This window comes from Sciurus carolinensis, chromosome 16, assembly GCF_902686445.1.
Source record: "Sciurus carolinensis chromosome 16, mSciCar1.2, whole genome shotgun sequence".
In the NCBI taxonomy this organism is placed as follows: Eukaryota; Metazoa; Chordata; class Mammalia; order Rodentia; family Sciuridae; genus Sciurus; species Sciurus carolinensis.
The window spans coordinates 19,967,712-19,988,834 of NC_062228.1; the positions used below are offsets into that span (position 1 = coordinate 19,967,712).

The 21,123-nt window shown below is 38.7% G+C and overlaps 1 protein-coding gene across 3 annotated transcripts in view; it reads left to right on the forward strand.

The window, feature by feature from the left end:
* The window catches only part of Cdh11 (cadherin 11), a 150,072-nt gene that overhangs the window by 109,064 nt on the left and 19,885 nt on the right, over positions 1–21,123 (forward strand). For all 3 annotated transcript variants that reach the window (XM_047529789.1, XM_047529790.1, XM_047529791.1), the window contains 4 exons: positions 920–1,039; positions 2,820–2,987; positions 6,090–6,277; positions 11,969–12,222. In XM_047529789.1, the coding sequence (XP_047385745.1) occupies positions 920–1,039; positions 2,820–2,987; positions 6,090–6,277; positions 11,969–12,222 (730 nt within the window). The remainder of the gene's footprint in view (positions 1–919; positions 1,040–2,819; positions 2,988–6,089; positions 6,278–11,968; positions 12,223–21,123) is intronic.

A 21,123-nucleotide genomic window follows, 5' to 3' on the forward strand; every position in this document is an offset into this window, starting at 1 on the left:
AACTCCTGACTCTGGCCATAAACAATTTGTGAAAGAGATTGCAAAGCATCGTACCTCTCACTCAAATGTCCCACGAGTAAAATGGATATAAAAAACACCCAGCAGAAGAATGCTGGCAGGATCCATGGAATGAGCCCCAGATGGTGCCTGGTGCAGAGATGCTGATCATTGACAGTTTTATCCTTCCAGCTCCTCTTTTCCTTCTCCAACATGCCATCCTCTAGATATTTGGTTTTTGTGACCAGCAAAGAACAGTTCGCTGGTGTACCTTCATGGGGACCCATAAATGCTTGCCTCAGATCACGCTAGGTGCCTGCTGATGAGCTCCTGTCACATGGCTACCAGCCTGATTAGAGGTGGGAAGATGCTGTTTTCATGTCAGTAGGGAACAGCATTCTGCACAATATTTATAGCCATAAATTAATTAAAATGTAGTATTAGCAGCAATTTTATTACATGCAAGGCTACAATAAATGATATATTTATTGCCACACTGCAGATGGAAGATTGCACTCTGTCCTTTCATGAAAAGCAATTCATCATTAATTTTCATTTATTATACTCTTTGGGGAGATTTTTATTTAATTATTTGATATACTGAGCATTTCAATTGCATGGGTCCTAGAATGTTTTGGCAATAAGGTTCATATTATTATTTTAACTACCAACTGTAGCAGAATGTAGTATGAATATAGAAAGTTTTGTTGTAAACCATGCAATTAAAAGGAACAAGAAGGAAAGAGGAAAGGAAGAAAGGAAAAAATAAAGCTCACTTTGCATCTCTACTCCAGGGAAAGGAGAATCTGTAGGATCATTGTGAGGTGCTCCTCTGAGTTTAATTTTAAAATAAAACTTCGTGAACAAGAATGTAATTTGAAAAGCTGAGGGACGTATCTAATTAATTTATTCTCCTTTCCAGGAACATCTGTAATCCAGGTGACAGCTTCAGACGCAGATGATCCCACCTATGGAAACAGTGCCAAGTTAGTGTACAGTATCCTTGAAGGACAGCCCTACTTTTCAGTGGAGGCCCAGACAGGTACTATGGAATGTCACTCTCATTGTGATTTGTGACCCTTTGTGAATAAGGAGTCCACACCTGCTCACTAAACCTATTTGATTCTCAAGTTTTCCCAAGTATAGAAAAGAAAAATCAATAGGGCCACCTTAGAAGGGTAGTGTGAGGATTAGACACTTTATGCATGTGCCTGGCATACAGTTGGCTTACAGTGTGACATATTTGTTATTGTTACGTCTATGTTTCACCTGGTCATGATGACAAATGATTTCAATTTTCAACTTGAATGTCAGAAAGGTCTTGGACTGTGGAACCAAATTAAGAGACCATAGGACTTGGAGCCTGGTGCAAAATACCAGCAGCTCTCAAAGCGTGCTTTGAAGACCACTGTGCAATCCGGCGGGTGTCAGGAGTGGGTGTTAATATTCCTGTTGCCTCAGGAGACAACACTTTCTCACTCTATCCTGCTGTGAACATAGATTCCCAGTGGACATCCGCATCCAGATAAAAGAATTTGTACATTTCTTACAGATAACAAAGAGCAAACCAGACAAAGTGAATAAATACAATGACTAAAATAAAAAACAAAATCTGTCTTTCATTTGTACCAAATTTGACTCTTGACTAAACAATAAAATCCTATAAAACTGATCATCCACCATATTATTTCAGGGACCTTTAGGTCCTATTATTTTGAAATATATTTACCAAGAATCTGCACCTCTTCTTATCACTAATTTGATAATATATATGTATGTATGTGGATATTTAGTCCACCAGCTATTGTTCATTTATTCTATAATAATTTCCATTTACCTATACATTCACTTATTTGTAGCCACCTTGCTCAGAATATGATTTTTGCAGTTATTGGCTAGGATTCATCAAAGACATTTTCCATCAACCTTTCCAGGTTAACCAAACTACATATGGGACTTCATCTAGGTTGTTGGCATGTTAAAAATTGCAGCCTTCTTTGTCTGAGGGACTTATAAATAACTACCAGTTCAAACTTACCAAATTATTTAACAGATAAGAAAAAAATGAGACCCAGTGAGTTCCAAGGTATTGCTCAGAAACAGAGAAATATTGGAGAGGAAGAGATTGATCAGGACTAAATCTTCCTCAGTGATCTTTTTGTACTTGTAGGCCAAGTGTTACTTTTATCTATAGAGATTAAAAACCTTGCACACCATCCCTGAAATTTAAGTGAGCAGTGGTCACGCCAATCATGTTCCAGTATTCAGGGTTTAGAAAGAATTAAATCATGAATTTATTGATGTTGTCAGTGATAGTAGACAGTACATATTTGTATAAGCATTGTGCATATTTCTAAAGCATTAGTTTTACTCTTTCAAAAATTAATATTAGCATTTTACTGTATTGCATGAAATTTATGCCTCCTACCTTAAGTTTCATGTGGGCAATAAAAATGTTTCTAATGATTACATGTAGAGATAGAGTTCCAAAATTTCTGCTAGAAGTTCAAAGATACGGGTTTAGTCATGGACATCCAGGCAAGTAGGAACTCAAACTTCAAATTCTTTATATATAAGAAAAATGAGGTAATTATTTGTATGGACACTGAAACAAACTAAATGAAAATTAATTCAGTATACATAATCTTCATGATTTTCTTGAAAACATACTTATGCTTTAGGTGTGGCGGCTTTCAGTTATAATTATCATGTTAAAATGACTTTTCTTTGAGGGAATGGGTTGTTTTAGTCAGTGCTTAAAATGTTCCTCTGCTCTACTGTTATCAATGAGTATCTGTGATGTTTCCTGCTCATCTGCCCAGGTATCATCAGAACAGCCCTTCCCAACATGGACAGGGAAGCCAAGGAGGAGTACCACGTGGTGATCCAGGCCAAGGACATGGGTGGACACATGGGCGGACTCTCAGGGACAACCAAAGTGACGATCACACTGACTGATGTCAATGACAACCCACCAAAGTTTCCGCAGAGTAAGTAGGTGGGCGTGACTTCCCTGCTCAGCACGGCCACAACCAGCTCTTCCTCTCCTCTGACCCAGTCCTGCCTCACTCAGCTTTGGAAAAGAAAAATCTAGAAAACGAGAAGCTCTTTATGTCATTCTGGCAGAAGACAAAAGCAAGACGACAACCACAATAACAACTTAGAACAAAGGCAGCGGGAGGAAGAGAAGACGCCACAAGCTCTATGACCTGTTGTGCTAGGGATTTGATTTATTATGTACTAGCACTGTAATCTAGTATTTAACCTTCCTCTGTCTCAGTATGCTTATTACTAACCTGGATATAATGATATCCAAATCGATAATTTATTGCTATGTAACAAATGCATGCGGTTTCTTTTTGTTGTTGTTGTGTTTTGTTTTTTGGGTTTTTTTTTTTCATGAGTCTATAATTTGGACCAGGCTTGAAGGACACAGCTCATCCCTGTTTCCTACAGCCTCAACTGGGCCCAGCCTCACCGGGGCCTGGAGGATCCACTTCCAAGATAGCTTTCTCACATGCCTAGTGCGTCCATATTGATGTTTGGCTCCTCTCCATGCAAGCCTTCACTGGCTGGGTCCCCAAAACAAGAGCCCCAAGGACACCAGGCAGAAACTGCATTGCTTCTTGTGACCTAGCCTCAGAAGTCACATAGCTTCCTTTCCAGTTAGGTGGGAAAGCTGCCACAGGTTAAGTGGAGTTCATGTAGAGTGCACCTTTCCACAGGAGGACCATCGGAGCCATGCTGAAGGAGAAATGTGTGGGACAGGAAATAGTTCTTGATCACTTTAATCTTCCACAGTACCAAATTAACAGGATTATGGTTAGCACTAAACAAGCTAGTATGAAATCTTAAAAGGACACCTGACAAAAGCTGTCAACAAACATTGAGCCACTTTTATCCAAGTTGTGTTCTAAAAAAAATTATAGAATTACTGGGGAAATTTAGGAAACATGATTTTGGAATTAATAATTGTGATTACAACAGCCACCTCTACCTTTATTTAATGATTAGTCCCTAATATTGTAAATCCCTACAAAAACCCACACTTTACAGGTAACACTGACTTCTATGCAAAGTGGCATAAGTTGCCAAAGGAATGTGTCAAAGTCAGACCTTGAATGCAAATCTACTGCTGTACATAGAGGTGAATACCAGGTAGAGTGTAATCATGATGTTAGAAGGAAGGGGTGGGGTTCATCACAAAGGCATCTCTTCCCTGATAGCCCATCAGTTTATTACTGGAGAAATGGCACTGCAAGTAAAAGAATAAAGAGTACAACCAAATGTGGTCCCAGGGAGGCACCATCGTTACTCTAGCAGTCCAAGGAACATTCTAGAAAAGGGAAACATTGAGGTGGAAGATTAGAGGCAACTATCAGTTCTCATTAGTGTCCCCCAAATGGAGAAAGACTACTTTGCCTGGTCAGGTACAAGATTCATCATCCTCAAAAAGATTAAGGCCCATATAAGATTCTAAAAGCCACGTGCTCCATTGCCCCCACTATAAAATTGTTTGATGGGCTGGAGGGAGTAGGGCAGGTAGGATTATCAATGCATAGCCCTTATTGTCCTTGCTCATGGAGAATGCTGCGGTGACGTTACAGTGTAGCCCTAACAGTTGTACCAGTACCATGGCCATCAAATTGAATGAGATTTATAGGAAATGAACTTATACCAGGTTTTCTAAACCTTTCCATCTGCGGGTGATTGTCTACAGACATTCCCACCATGCCTTTAACACTAAGACTCACGAGATGAAATTGGATATAGCTCCAAAATGAAAATATTCAAAGCCAAATAATATAAATACCAAGTGCTCCAGGAAACTATGAAAGAGGAACATAAAACAAAAAGAATGCGGGCTTTTCACTGCCTTTTTATACAACTGAGCCCCAACCTACCTCCATACTCTCTCATCTCCTAACAGAAGGCCCGCCTGTCTTACTGACCTTCTGGCTATTCTGTATACACCAGGGTCTTGCCATTGAATGGAACTGATTCCAGAGACGTCCCCATGTGTGTTCTACTCAGTCCCTTTGGTGGAGATTAGATACTGTCCTCCAGACGTATCCAGCCTCCCTGTTCAAACTCAATCTCTTTCTCTTTCTCACCAACACAAGTTTAACACATTCATGTGTGTTCACTGACATTCTTGCACATGCACAAACACACTCACATGAATATGTCACACATTCATCACATACGCACATGCAACCTTTAAACACACAATGACACTCTTTCACCCCCACTTGCACTCCTATGTGCACACATATACCCTTGCACATGCACACACAACCACAGCTCACTCATCACCCTAAACCTCTGGTTGTGGAAGGACATCAGTGTGTACGTATTTGTGGGGGTTTTTTCCTCTTTAGTGGACCTCCCTGAGTAAGAAATCTTTAACTCTTTTTCTTGCCACTGAGTGTCTGCAGGTTGGAACAGTGCCTGGCACATATTACCTTCCCAACAAATGTTGAATAAATACCTGTGGAAGGACCACACTGTGGGAATACTTTACAGGGAAGGCAGTGCTTGAGATGGTGGCAGAAGACGAAAAGTAAGGGGCGAACCACAGTGTGAGCTAGAAGTGTCCTGACCTTGAAAGATAAAATTTGCATTTGATTTTAAAAATAGAGAGCTGTCAAAGTCTTTTAAATACTGAAGGGTATTTTAGTTTGTTTTTCTAGGCACTTGGCAGGACCTTAAGTGATCCTTGAAATTAGCTCAAGGTCCGTCCTAAAGACACTGAAAAGAAAACTCAGCTATTTGATGACACGTTGATTCTCCATCATTCTCTGTTGAGAAATGTAACCAAGTGTGGCTTTCCTTCCTTGCATGTGGAGGGTGACCCCGGCATCTCACCCAGGACCCCAATATCATTGTATCTTCCTGTGTAGAAAGCGTTCTTCTGGCCAGCAGGCCATCTGGGACCTTCCTCCCAGTCATTCGCTTCTTTCATGTTTTCAATCAATAGAAAGTTCAATTTCAAACCCTTTGAGAAATTTATTGGGATTCAATGAAATCTGAAGTCTTACAGCTGCCAAATAAAAAGGGAAATAAGAGTAGATATCTTCTTCTTCCTCTAGGTGTATACCAGATGTCTATCTCCGAAGCAGCTGTCCCCGGAGAGGAAGTAGGCAGAGTGAAGGCTAAAGACCCAGACATTGGAGAAAACGGCTTAGTGACCTACAACATCGTTGATGGAGACGGCATGGAACTGTTCGAAATCACCACAGACTATGAGACCCAGGAGGGCGTGGTGAAGCTGAAGAAGGTGAGTTAGGGTGAGGGATGCTCAGGTCAGTGGTGCAGTTTGCTCTGCCCAGGTGACACTGCAGGTGACAGGGAGTGAAAGTTGAAGCAAAAAAAAAAAAAAAAAAAAAAAAGTGGGAGACAGAGAGAGGGCCATCCTTACTCTGACTTTGCAGTCAAGTGCTGAGCTCTAGGGAGATAACAGAACCGTGTTCCTTCCTGTTACTGCACAGGGAGCTCACAAAAGGTACCCATGATCCCCACCTGAGACCGCTGGTGAGATGGCCTATGCCTTGGCATCGTTCTCTAATGAATGCAGAGTTAGATGAACCTACATTATGTAAAAGCTGTCCTGAGCTCTGTTAGACCTCCCAGCAGAGCCTGTAGCATAGGTTGTTTAGAACTTCTCTTTTTTCAAATATCCAAGTTCACTGCATAGCCAGACTTTTTTGAAACATGAACCAATCAACTTCCTTCTTGCTTTTCTTGCAAAATTGAATCTGGAGAAACACTAATGGACCCTCTCTACAGTCAGCTAGACTGTCATTAGAAACATGTGTCTTGGATTAATTATATAGGAAGAGGAATTTATGGCTTCTTCTTATTTTCTTTTATAAATCTAACATTTATCCAGTACGAGCTATTGGTCACACATAACCTGAGCCTCTTACAAATATCTTCTCACTTATTTTCACATGAAAAAAAATCATGAGCAAGGGTGCCTCAACTTGATTTTCGAGACTGAAACTCAGACGGATTAAATAGTCTGACCCGGTGACTGTCACCCGGCCACAGACTGGAATTCACACCTAGCATATGTTGGAACAACTTCCCTCTTCAGACACGTTGGAAAGAACTGAGCCAGAAAGGGCTTATCAAGGAAATTCAGATAAGATTCTCTTTCAAGTGAAGAAGCAGTCACTGTGTACTCTAAAATGGTCCCCTCTCCTGCCCCCTGATTTACCACTTGAGAAATCAACACCTCTCCATCATCAAAGTGTATGGAGCATTAAAGCTGAATTGGAGGATGGGATTACCTTGGTTTTAATCAAGCATTCATTTTCTACTTGGTTTTGTAACATGAATATTAAGCTTCTTGGGGTGAAGGGAAAGATTGGACTGTAACACTGATAAAAAATTAATTTGAAGAATCAATAATAAAAAACTAAAAAAGAACAGTCGCTGGAGAGAAGGCAAGTGTGGGGTGGGGGAAAGTGGGTCTTGGGAGAAATCTTTTGGCAGGGGGAACAGGAAGTGGTGTGTTCTGGGAAGCTGGTCTTTCATGACATTAGGAAGTGTGTTGGGTTTGAGGAAAATAGGAGATGCAGAACAAAGAGAAGCTAAAAGGTGACTGTTAGGAAAGAGTGAAAGAAACGGGGAATAAGGAAGTGGAGTTGGAAAAATCTACATTAGTGATGATGAGTGGTATGATTGAGGAAGACTAATTGATGACTACAAGGACATGGGAGAGTCGTTCCTTCTTTTTTATTCCTCCTTTGGAAAAGTAGTTGTGTGAATTGCGTGTAGCCATGAGCTGTTGAGTTACTTCGTTAATTCGTATTACCATCCCTCCTGCCTGACTGTAATATGAACATTGACACCAGGATTACCTGCCTCCCATCCTCTGCTTGAGTAATTGGGTAGTTGGTTATGCTAAGGTTGTCACCTGTTTTCAGTGACATTTCAGTATATTCCGGGCATAAACATACCTTGTGTCTCTAAGATCCTAAAACTTTTAAATCACCCCTGTGGAGTTCACACATGGCAAATGAGTGCTCTGCAGATGATTAATTTGTGCACTTTCCCCTATTTCTATGTTTATTATAGGAAATGAAATACTCTTCTATAAAGCAATGATGTTTAAGCTTAAAACAATGTGAAGGAACATTTGGTTTACCTTGTAGCACAAAGTTTCAAATGTTCACCAGAAAAAAAAAAAAAATCAAAGGTGAATTTAACACAGTAAGACTATGGGTCCTTGTGGAAGTTATTATATACAATTTAATAATATAAAAGGGTATGGAGAGCTCATGGGGACATTTTTGCATTTTCAAGATATTCTTTGAAATATATTTTAATTTATTTCTTAATATATTCTTCCACCAAGAGTTATAGAGTTCATATTTCTTGACAGACAGGAATTTGGGGAAAGCTGGAAACCTGAAGTGCAAGAGATGAAGACCTGGCCACAGAAGGGTCACAGTTGAACAGGATAGTTCAGTGAAAAGACAATCAAAATAGAAGGGGTTTCCTCAGTGTTGGCAGTATTGACATTTCAGGCTGGGTAATCCTTTGCTGTAGGGGACTCTTCTGTGCACTGTAGGATGCACAGAGCACCTGAGCTTCTCCTCACTAGAGGTCATTAAGTACACTTTGCACCTCACCCCAACAGGGAAGATAAGAAAAAATAGCTCTACACATTGCTGAAAATCCCTAGAGTGACTGTGAGCAAAATCATCCCTCAGCTGACAATCAGCTGCAATTTCTAATGACTTCAAAGAAGAGTAGTTCTTGAGTTGAGTCTTCATAATCGAATAGGATTTTTACAGATAGATGAACACAGAACAGGAAGGAAAAAGAGCTCATGAAGGATTGGTATCAATGAAAACAGGACATGGTTAAAAGCATGCAATGCATTTAGTCCTTAGAGTCTTCAGACAGGTGTGAAGAGATCGGATGAGATATGCTTGTTGGAATTCAAGAACATTATAAGAAAAAAAAAAAACAAAAAAACAAAATGAAAAAGACATAAGAGATAGCAGGTTGGTAGTGAAGGAAAAGAATTCGAGAAATGATTGTTAGACATATTAATTTATTTTTGAATAGATTAAAAATAATAAATGTTTCTTGAGTTCTGACTCTGTCAGGATTTAACGGTTCACTAGAGAGAACCTGCCCTCAGGGTATTTAGCCAATCTCTACATGGTTAGCTTAAAGGTCTGTGTAAAATAAAAATGAGTCTTTTAGGTGTTGTGGTAGTCACGGGGAGGAAAATCCAATCTGTTCACTGCAATACCCTTGACCAAATGGGAATCCCATCTAATGCCGAGAAATCCCAGCAGTTTCTGAGTGGTTTACTTTAAACCAAATAAACTTGCAAAGCAGTGTGAAAGCAGCATTATAAGACATCTTAACTATTCCCTATTTTAATAAAACTCTTTTTACATTTGATTTTTTCCTTATATTCTTTGTCCACATATATTTAGATGTGGATACATAACATTTAGCACGGTTGAAATCGTAGGGTGATATGATTTGTTAACTTAATGTCACATCATAAACATTTTACATGCTGTTATATAATATACATAATCATTTTTAATGACTACATAACATCCCATCCTATTGATGGACCATTATTTCCTTAATAAAATCTCACAGTTGGATTTGGTGTTTTGTGTGTACATTTCCCCAGATTAGATATAACCTCTGTTATATCTCACAAATATTATGCATTTTTGTATATTGTTTGTTTGGGTTTTCTGTTGAATTAATCCCTCGGGGAGAATGTTCAGAGGTGGGGATTAGTAAACTAGGGGGTATTAAGATTTTTATGGCTTATGCAGTGTGTCGCCTCATTTAGCTTTATTTCAACTACTCGTAACATGGATATAAATGTTCACATGGGAAACTACTTGAAATCCTTTTTGGAAGGAGGAAGGGAATAAACTGTAAATATATTCTTAAATGTTATTCATCTATCAGCTCTACTCTTCATTCAGTCGAAACAGTGGATACATACCATCACCTGGTATAGCCATTCTGGGGCTTTGGAGCCGCAAAGATCAGCAAGACTCAGTAGATTCCTTTGGAATGCCCCTGTGTTAACAGAGGAGGAAATGAGGGATACAGATTATCAGCTGACACCACACAAATCTGCCTAGGCTTGTTGATCAGAACTTCATAAACCAATGAGACTTGGTCTGACTTCCAGAAGTCTTAGAGGAATCTCACCAGCCTGGGAAAAGACCTTCCAGAGAAAACTGGACCAAGACCTGAAGGTCCAAAGCTTGGGATGATCAGAATAAAATGTGTCAGTGAGACTGTAGCGGATCCATACTCTTAACATTGGCAGGGGTTTCCATTGGGAATGTCTGGGTCCTTAGCCATAGGCCTACACACAGGTTCGTGCTTTAGGGGTATCAACCAGCTATCGAAACAAAATTTTGCCTATTATGATTCCAAATTACCTGGTCTCAGAACTATCATATTCAAGTTCTTGCTTCTGTCTAGTAAATACAGAGATTTGTGAGAAACTGCAACAATCTCATATCTTTAGCCTAAAATACCATTCCTTTCTGCTGCTCAGGAATGTAGCCAAGGATAAAATAGCTGCTGGGTCCCACCCAATATGGTGGAGGGGCTGGGGACAGATTTAGCTCTAGGAAAAGGAAGTGTTCCCTGACTGCTGTGATGTAGGTGGGAAGATGATATAAGAAGTGCCAAGGATGTGGAATGTGTGTAACCTTCCTGAATTGGCCTTGGTTTGGAGTTGTGCACAAGTGGGAGGGACTAAGCCCCATGCTTGTAAGCCCATTCAAAATAAGTGTTTGCCAAGCAAATGACAATAACATGATTGATAGGCTAACCTTAAAAGATTAACTTTTTCCAAACATTTGGTAGTTCATTACCATCTAGAGTGCTGAGGAGACTTGTTTCCTAGGCATGAGACCTTGTTCCTTGGCCACAATTTTTCTTCTTACTTTTTGCTGACTGATTCACCTTACTTCCCCATTTAAAATTAAGTTTACCTTTAATTTTCCTGTTACTGTGGCCAATCAAATGTTACTTTTCAGTTTTCTTCCTATCTGTATAAAAATCTGTACTGCTTATACTTATTTTTTTAAATAGGCATTCATCATACATATGTGTTCTTTCTAAGGGAAACGCTATCTTCACTATCCTGTCACTTACTATTTATAGAAGGTCACCTGAAAATGAATGCAATCAAGACAAAATCATGTCCTTACAGTTTAGCTACAGAGTTGCAGCATAGACTCCCCCAGGGACATTGGAAAGCACAACAGATACATTAGCATTATTTGGAGATGTTCAGGAGTCCATGAATTAGAAAAGAGAAAGTTGTGTCAATACATTAATGTTAAGATACTACCTCCCCAAATTACCCATAAACTACTTTAAGAAACCTTATGGAGACTACCTTAAATGGTTTCAGGCTTTGGGAAAAACAATCTGGTCAGAAATCTAAAACATGAGGCAGTGAATATATTGAAGCAGGATGTCTGGTGTGTTTGTGGATGTGTCTGTGGGAAGGAAGTCATCGCATCATCATCAAAATCAAGGTGTATTCTTTTTTTTTTTTTAACCAAGAATCTTAATACTTTACAGAATGGGCTTCAATTTTTTTTTTTTTTTTTTTTTGTATGTGTGTCCTTTAATTCCCTTCATCTGGTGGCTTTGAGTGACTGATTTGGACAACCATCTTGTTGCTATACAGAATGAGGCTCCCATTAGAAGGCATGGGAGTTCCATGTATGTCATTCCCCTCCAATTATCCATTAAGCACACTCCACGTTCCAGCAATTGATTTGTCTGATTTTCTGACCAAATGGCTCAGGTAATTGGATATTGAATAGACACTGATTTTCTCTCTGTGAGGAACTATTTACTTTGCCCTATAAAACAATCAGCTCTTCCTCTTCCATTATTCTTTAAAGGAATTGGTTGTCAATCTTCTCTTCATTCTTGCCAGCCCGTAGATTTTGAAACCAAAAGAGCATATAGCTTGAAGGTAGAAGCAGCTAATGTGCACATCGACCCGAAGTTCATCAGCAACGGACCTTTCAAGGACACTGTCACGGTCAAGATCGCAGTAGAAGATGCTGACGAGCCCCCCATGTTCTTGGCCCCAAGTTATATCCATGAAGTCCAAGAAAATGCAGCTGCTGGCACTGTGGTTGGGAGAGTTCATGCCAAAGACCCTGATGCTGCCAACAGCCCGATAAGGTAAAGATGGATTTATTTTGAGAGATTAGATGGGGAATTTGCAGACAAGAAGTTTTGGGGAACCACACCATTCCATTCCAGAAGTGTCCAGATTTTTGAACTTCAATGAAATTTTAACAAGATTAAGATTTAGAAGACATGTGCTTTGTTTCACCCCTGCTTCTAACTTTTTGGATAGACCTATTCAAGTGATACAATTTCTCTCTGGAGCAGATTTCTGAATGTATGTACTAAATGATATAACCACCAACTCGGCCTGTCTACTTTAATAAAGTCTGGTAAAATATAAATAGTGATTATAAAATAATTATAGTAATTATAATTTATTGAATATCTTTCTCTGCTCCAGTTACTCTAGTAGGTGTGTTTGAAATATGATCTCATTCATCCCTCAAGTTTGTTGTTACATGGATTATTCTCTCTGAAACGGAGAGAGAAATCAAAGGACTGCAAAGATGAAGTGACTTGCCCAGAATGTCTCCATTTGTGGGCAGGAGGGTGGGGAAGTCAACTCTGGGGGATTGCCACTGAGCGCCTTGAACAAGTAACAAGGGGCCAGACACATTGAGGGTGTTTTATCATCATGAGTGCATGTGGGTTACAGGGAGAAACAAAAGTGTTCTGCTTCCAGAATCCCATCTGGTGAGGCTGATGATTAAGGATGAGAGAGGAATGAGTATAGGACTGAGAAGAGACTTGAGACAGAGATTAAGACATTCACAAGGGCAGAAACTTAGGGTTGCCTGAAACATTCCCTGGACCAGATTCTAGCAGACTCCTCCACCTCCAAGGCTGCTCCTCTGATTTCTTTCTTGCCTAGATTCCTTTATGGTACTCCACCTGGTCTCCCTGCCTCCAATCTTCCAGTCATCATCCCATCATCAGTCCTGTGGTCAGAGTGATCATTACAAGAGCAAATCCAAATACCACACCATACCTCCAACAAGAAGTCAGTGACTGAATGGTTCCCCAGTACAGCCCCTCTCCAAATTAATCTAGACTCTTTTAGTTTAAGGATCTTCTTCAAAATCCCTCACCTCAGAACTATTCCCTGAAGCACTTCTGCTCTCTCCAGATGCCCATCATTTACCTGTTCTTCCTGCTAATTGAACTGTCTTTCTGACTCATTACCTTGTGCTCATTTTATGCATCTCCATGTATGTGTCACCTCTTCTAAGAATACTTCCAGGGCTCCCTAGAGATGGACTGGCAGTCCTGCCTGCTAACTCTGATCTCATATCATGGTCATGTCTGCTACATAATGACACCTAAGGTCGTGTGTTGACCAGTGACAATGAAATGTGTTGGTTCCCTGTCTGCCTGGTTTAGGAGGTGATGACATAGAACCTACAGGACAAATCCAGCCACCATCTTGTTCTTTTCTTCCTGAAAATTTTCATATCAGGAAGCATAAAAGTCATCCTTTCGAGGTGTACAAATCTTGGTTTTGGATATATTTCATAAGATGGTTCAACCATCACCACTAATTCCAGAACATTTTCATCACCTCCCAAAATAAACCTCCCACCCCCAATAATCACAAATCTATTTTGGTATGTTTTACTTTTCTGGTCATTTCATATAAATGGAGTAATACAATGTGGTCTTATATAAATAGATTTTCCCACTTAATTTTTTTGAGGTCCAGCCTGGTTGGAGAGTGCATACTTATTTCATTTCTTTTTATTACTAAATACTATATCCTTATATGACCAAACCATATTTTAACTATGTCATTTGGATGAACATATGGGTGTTTTTTCACCTTTGGCTGTTATAATGTTGCTATGCACAATTTATGTTAAGAGAGAAAAAAGGAAAAGATAAAAGAGAAATTGGAGGACTTCATAGAAATAGAAGGGAGACCAGTAGAGTAGAGGAATGGAACCAGGTGGAGGGATGAAAGGGAATGGTTAGATATTGGGGAATGAAATTGACCAAATTATGTTACATGCATGTACAAACCTATGACAATGAACCCCATAGTTATAATTATGTATAATTAAAATGCACCAATTTTTAAAAAGTGAAAAGAGAACTCATGGAATGAGAGAAAACATTTGCAAGCTATAAATCTAATAAGGACTTTTTACGTATACATAGATACATTTTTCTTAGGTAAATACCTAGAAGTAGAACTTCTGGGTCACACAGTAACTAACTTTCTGAGAAACTGCCAGTTCTCTACAATGGCTGTACCATTTCACACTCAGCAGCAGTGTACGAGGGTTCCAGTTTCTCTGCGTTCTCATCAATACTTACTGCTTGTCTCTTTAGATGAGAGTGATCCTAGTGGGTATGAAACAATGTGTCCTTATGGTTTCTTTTGTGTTTCTCTAACAGTGTTTGATGTTGAGCATCTCTCTAGGTGCTGTTTTCATATCTTCCTGGGGGGAAAATATTTATTCAAATCCTTTGCCTGTTCTGTAACTTGGTGATATTTTTCTTATTGAGTTGTACGAGTTCTTTATAGATTCTGAGTGTAAGATCCTTATCAGATATACGGTTTGCAAATATTGTCTCTCATTCCATGATTTCCCTTTTCACTTTCTTTTTATTGGTGCATTATAATTATACATGGCAGTGAGGTTCATTGTCACAGGATCGTATGTGCACACAGTGTAATTTGGGCAATTTCATTCTGCAGTACTTCTCCTTTCCCTCTCCTCCGCTCATTCCCTGGTTCTCTTCCTCTGTTGCCTTCCTTCTATTTCATCAGATTCTCCCTGCTTGTTCTCCTTTTCTTTCTCTCTAGTTTCCACAAATGAAAGAAAACTTTCAACCCTTGACTTTCTGAGTCTGTCTTATTTCGCTTAGCATAATGCTCTCAAGTTCCATTCATTTTCCTGCAACTACTAGAACTTTGTTCTGATTTTTCACAATCTTAATAGTATCCTTTGAGGCACAAAAGCTTTTGTTTTGATGAAGTCCATTTTTTTTTCTTTGTTTCTGTTATTAGGTGTTATATCTAAGAAATTATCGCCTAATTTAAGACCATGAATATTTACACTTATATTTTCCTTTAAGAAATTTTATGGTTTTACCTCTTGCATTTTAGGTCATTGATCCACTTTCAATTAATTTTTATATGTTGTGAGGGAGAGGCTCAACTTCATTATTTTGTATATGAATATTAATTGTCTCAGCACCATTTGTCAAAAGACTGTCTGTTCTTTATTGAATGGCCTTGGTCCCTGGCTGAAAATTGACCAGAGATGTATGGGTTTATTTCTGGACTCTCAATTTATTCCACTGAGCTATATGCCTATTGCTATGCAAGTCCCTCACACTTCAGACTACTATAACTTTTGTAGTGCATTTTGAAATCAGGAAATATGAATCCTCCAGCTTTGTTCTCACCACTTGTTTTTGTAAATAGGGTTTTCTAGGAAGACAGTCACACCATTCATTCATATATTATTGTGGCCGCTTTTATGCTACAAAGGCAGAGTTGGATAGTTTTGACAAAAAGCCTACATCCTGCACAACCTAAATTATTTACTAGCTATCTCTTAATGTAAGCTGTTTACAGAGCCCATTCAAGTTCATCACTACCTCCTTCCACTAAGGATAGTACATATCAAAGGCAGATGTCTAAAATAAATATTTATTGAATGAATAAATGAAGCAACACCCAATTTGGCTTGGAAATTCAAGCTCACTTTTTTTTTTTTTTTTTTTTTTTTTAGTGTAAAGGGTATGGAAATGATGACATGTTCTTCAGACATTTATTCAACAAACCTGCATTCAGCACACATCAGGGGTGGGAGGGGGCATACCTATTGAAACAAACAAACAACAACAACAACAACAACAAAAAAAAAACAGAACTGGTATTTCCCTAATGAAGATGTGCAACTTCTGTATGAAAAAATGCTCAGCATCATTAACCATCAAGGAAATGCAAATAAAGAAAATGAATGAGATTTTTACCTCACCCTGGTTGGAAGAGCTATTACCAGAAAGACAAAAACAAAAAAACCCAAAAAAACAAAAAACTAATGCTAACAAGGGTGTAGAGCAAGACAACTCCTATCCATTATTGAGTGGAATGTAGATTAGTATACCCATGATGGAAAACCATAATCCAGGCTCCTAAACAATTAAAAGTAAAACTACCATGTGATCCAGTCATTCCACCATTAAATATATGAAACCAGTAGAAAAGACATTTGCACTAGTGCATTTATTGCAGCACTAATCACAGTAACCAAGATGTGGAAGCAGCCTAAATGCCCATCAATAGAAGAATGGAGATAAATATATGTATATGTGATATAAATATAAATGATATATATATCTATGTGTGATATATATATATATCACATTTTCTATTTTCTTTATCTATCAATATGTACACACACAAACACACACACACATATACAATGGAATATCATTCAGTTATATAGCAGCATGAAATCCTGTTATATGTCATTTGTGATATCAGTGAGCATATAGGATATTCTGTTAAGGGAAATCAGCAAAGCCAAAGAACAAATACGATGTGATTGCACTCACTATAGAATCTAAAAAAGTTCATCTCACAGAAGTTGAGGGTGGCATAGTGTTGACCAGAAGCTGGGGGGGAATAGAATAGCAGGAAGCATGGGGAGAGATTGGCCAACAGATACAATGGCTAGTTGGAAGGAGGTCTAGTGCTCTACCCCACAGTAGGGTGACTAGAGCTAGCAATAATGTGTTGTCTGTGACAAGAGGAGAGGGTTCGGAATCTTCTCACCACAAAGGAATGATAAATGTTTAAGGTGAACAATATGCTAGTGACCCTGATTTGATCATGGCACCATGTATATATTTATTAAAGCATCATTATACCAATAAATATATACAATTGTCTATATACAATGTATAATTTATTTTGTGTGGATATTTTTTAAATATGTTACCCAGTAATAGCAATAAAAAGCAAAAGTAAAGAAATCTGAATATGAAAAGAAAATTCCTCTAGGCAATGGGGATTTTCCATTTATATCAAGGAAATTAGTGGCAGGGCAGAAGAAATTCCTGTGTGTTGGATTTTTTGAATAAGAGAAAGAGGATTACCATTTGTAGAATATTTTCTTAGCAACTGACAACATGTTTCCTGAAGTTATTTATGAAATCTTTGCAAACACTCTTTGAGTGTGAGTGTTCTAGGAGCCAGTAGATGTGATTCTGGGCACAGAGATGATGTGATTTCTTCGAGTCATACATCAGTGTGGAGAGTGGATTTTCACCCAGACCAACCTTACGTCCTCTCTGAGTTTTTGATTTCAGCCTATAGGCCATGAAAGGAAGTATTTTTCCAGAAAGTGTGACTAAATATGTTCATTTTGTTTAGGAAGATACATTATATAATGACTGGAGATACTTGTAACACCTTTGAACTACTTTAAAAATGTTCAAGGCTTGAATTTTGAATTAGTTGTCTTTGATCTAGAATATTGAGGTGCATTAGCAACTTTTTGGAAGATTAATGACGTAAAAGCCTGTGGAACAGCCACTCATTTCCTCTGCACTTCACTGACTCCAAGGATTCACATCTGCAATCGGCTATTTGGGTCATGTTTTCCATGGTAGCTGTTTTGTGCCTGTGACAATTTCCATGTCTATAATTATCCATGGATGCTCAATATTGAACTTGGGCCAATCCCCCCTCTCACCTACTTCAGTGCCTGTTCTTAGAATTGCCAAATTAGGAAATAGGCTTTTAAATCAATAGACCTCTTATCCTCACTACCTAATTTCCTGAATTGTTCTCTTCATCCTTAAGAGAATTTGTGACCTTGGACATGTAGGTATGACCCTTATCTGCTTAGACATTTTGCTGATCTTTTTATTAAGACTCTAGAGCATTAGACACATTTTTGTTTAGCATTTCATTTTCATTTCTGAAATATTCTTTCCCCTTAGCTTCCTTGGCACTAAGTTACTCATGCCTCAGATAACACCACACCTGGTGTTTTCTTTAGTCTCTGCTCACTGTTCAGGCCTCACAGTCTCCCTCAGGCTCAATATTATTTATTTATTTATTTATTTATTTATTTATTCATTCATTCATTCATTCATTCATTCATTCATTCATACCAGGGACTGAACCCAGAGGCACTTAACCACTGAGCCATATCCCCAGCCCTTTTTATTTTTTGTTTTGAGACAAGTTCTCAGTAAGTTGCTTAGGGCCTCACTAAGTTTCTGAAACTTGCAATCCTCCTATCTCAGCCTTCCCGGTGCTGGGATTACGGGCAAGTGCCAATGTACCCAACAAAGCTCAGCTTTTTGACTTTGACCCTTCCCTGTGTCCTCTCACCTGTAGGGTTTTCCATTCACGTTGTGACAGAATTGAGTTGATGCTCCGGGTTGTTTACCTCTGGGCGGATCTTTCTCTCTGGCTCTAATTCTGCATTTATTACATCGTCTGCTGTGCTTTTTCACCCACTTGCTTTTTCCCTGGACAACTCACTCATTCATTTAAAATATACTTTTTGAGTTCCTACTTGCTGTGACATACTTAAAAACAAAAAAGAGGTAATGACGCTGTTCACTTCCATGGAGTTGTATCTTCACTTTCTTAGCATTGCAGAGAAATGCATCTCCTTAGTCGAATGCCAACCTCTCCTTGCTAAATTAACTTTCTTTCTGTGTCTCCCAAAATCTTCCTCTCTCAGATACTCAGTCTAGAAACTCTAGGACTCTCCCAACCTTCCACAGGTGTCCAAATATTCTCTGAATCCTACTGGTACTTTCCTAATCACATAGTTTTCTGTTCTTTCTGATACTCTAAGACCTAACCCTCTTTGCCCTATGCTTTAAAAACTATATCAGATCCTTAATTTTCTCTGCTCTTCTCACTACTCTCCCCTTCTCAATCTTCCCTACCCTATCTTATTAATGACCTAAATAACCTGATTTTATTTATTTGCTTTCATGCTCAAATGTCTTCCAAGATTTCTCATTGCCTGTAGGATGAAGGTCACCCTCCAGAGTCAGACAGGTTCCATGATATGTCCTCAGTGTAAGAGCAACAACATAAACAATAGCAGCTATCGCTGGTGACATTGCTTACTGTATGGGAGGCTAGGATGCATCTTAAATATTATTTCATTTAATCCTTTTAATCCTTACACATAATATAAAGGCTAGGCATAATTAGCATTTCAGTTTAAAAGATAAACATGTTGCATGCTATAATCCCAGTGGCTCAGGAGGCTGAGACAGGAGGATTGAGGGTCCAAAGCCAGCTTCAGCAGAAGCGAGGTGCTAAGCAACTCAGTGAGACCCTGTCTCTAAATAAAATACAGAATAGTTGGGGATGTGGTTCAGTAGTCAAGTACCTCTGAGCTCAGTCTCTGGTATCCCCTCACCACCCCCCCAAAAAAAGATAAACATGCTGAGGTTCAAAATCTTAAGTGACTTTTCTAATCTCATGTCATACAGCTTAGGTGTGGTGGAGCATACATTGTATCTAGGACTTTGCAAAACCAAACCCATTCCCTTATAACTTCCACAGAACAATATCTTAACTTATTAATTTTATCTCCTACTGTGCATGTGTGGTCATGTCAACTAAACGATAAGTTCCCTCATAGCAGAAAACTAGTCTTCTATTATTTTTCAATATGGTTCTGTTAAAAGCTCAGTAACTAAGATCCTGTTGATATTTATGAGATGTGTGATCATGCAAGATGTTTATGCTGACCATGGCATGAATGGTATCATGGATGAGCTCATGTTTTGTATCCTGAGAAGTGCTGCCTGATGGGTATTCCCTTCTTCCTAGAAAGAACACAATCTGGGATTGGAAGATCTGAGCTCCAATATTGATTCCCTGAGAACTAGACATAGACCATTTGCAAGTCCCAACTTTTGTAAATCTAGGAGAGTAAACCCTCTGATATCATGGACTTGCTACCTCTAATATGCTTTGATCTTTGACTATCAATGAATGCCTTTCAGTATACCTATTCTACAAATTTTAGAAATACACAACTAAGACTTCTAAGAGCAGGAAAGTGACCAGTTGTGAAATACAGGATGCACCTGAATTAGCATAATCTTTCTTTTCTCTTTTGTATTTTGGAGTTAGTATGGTGGAGTGGAAGGAAAGGGCTTTAGGGTTGAATAGACCCATGGAAACCAAGACTCCAATGCTTGCCAACTCTGAGTAGCCTAGGCAAGTTATATTACCTTACTGCACTGTAATAAAGGCTACCCTTCTTCCCCATCTTCCACCTCACCATGCCATAAATATAACCCAATGATACTATGGAAATTCTTCTGTCTTTGGCTAGAAAAAACAAATGTCCTAGTGGGGAGAGTAAATAAAGCCTTTGACCCTGCTGTTCAACTGAGCCTGCAATCAATACCATGTGAGCAGAATGCCCTGCAGGTGAAGGGCCAAACCCGTTTGCATACTGCACCTTGCAATTTAGGACCCACCTAAGAACCTCTGCATCGAAATCAGCTGAAGAGATTCACTCAAAATAGAGATAGCAGTTTTCTTTAAATAAGGAGAAAACTGAGTTTTAGTGTTATAAATGATCTTTGATGGTGAATTTAGATAAACTTGAAACTATTTAATATTTCATATGCAAAAATTTGGCAAAGGTTTGATACATTTGTGACTTTCTGAGTAGGTTGGGAGTGAGATAAACTCACTCCCCAAATGCAATTTCATAAATATTCAGATGGTGGGTGATTGTAGTAAATATGTAGAAATATGCAACACGTTATTATGCTTCTCAATCAAATATGCTAAACAGCTCTTTCATTCATTGTACTGAATAAAAAATTCCAATGCTGCAAAATGATTTCTATAAAAGATTCATGTACAAAGTTCAAAAAGTAAATTTGATTAAAAAGAAACCCTGGCTTGAGTGATTCGTGGAAAAGTTGCTTTAAATA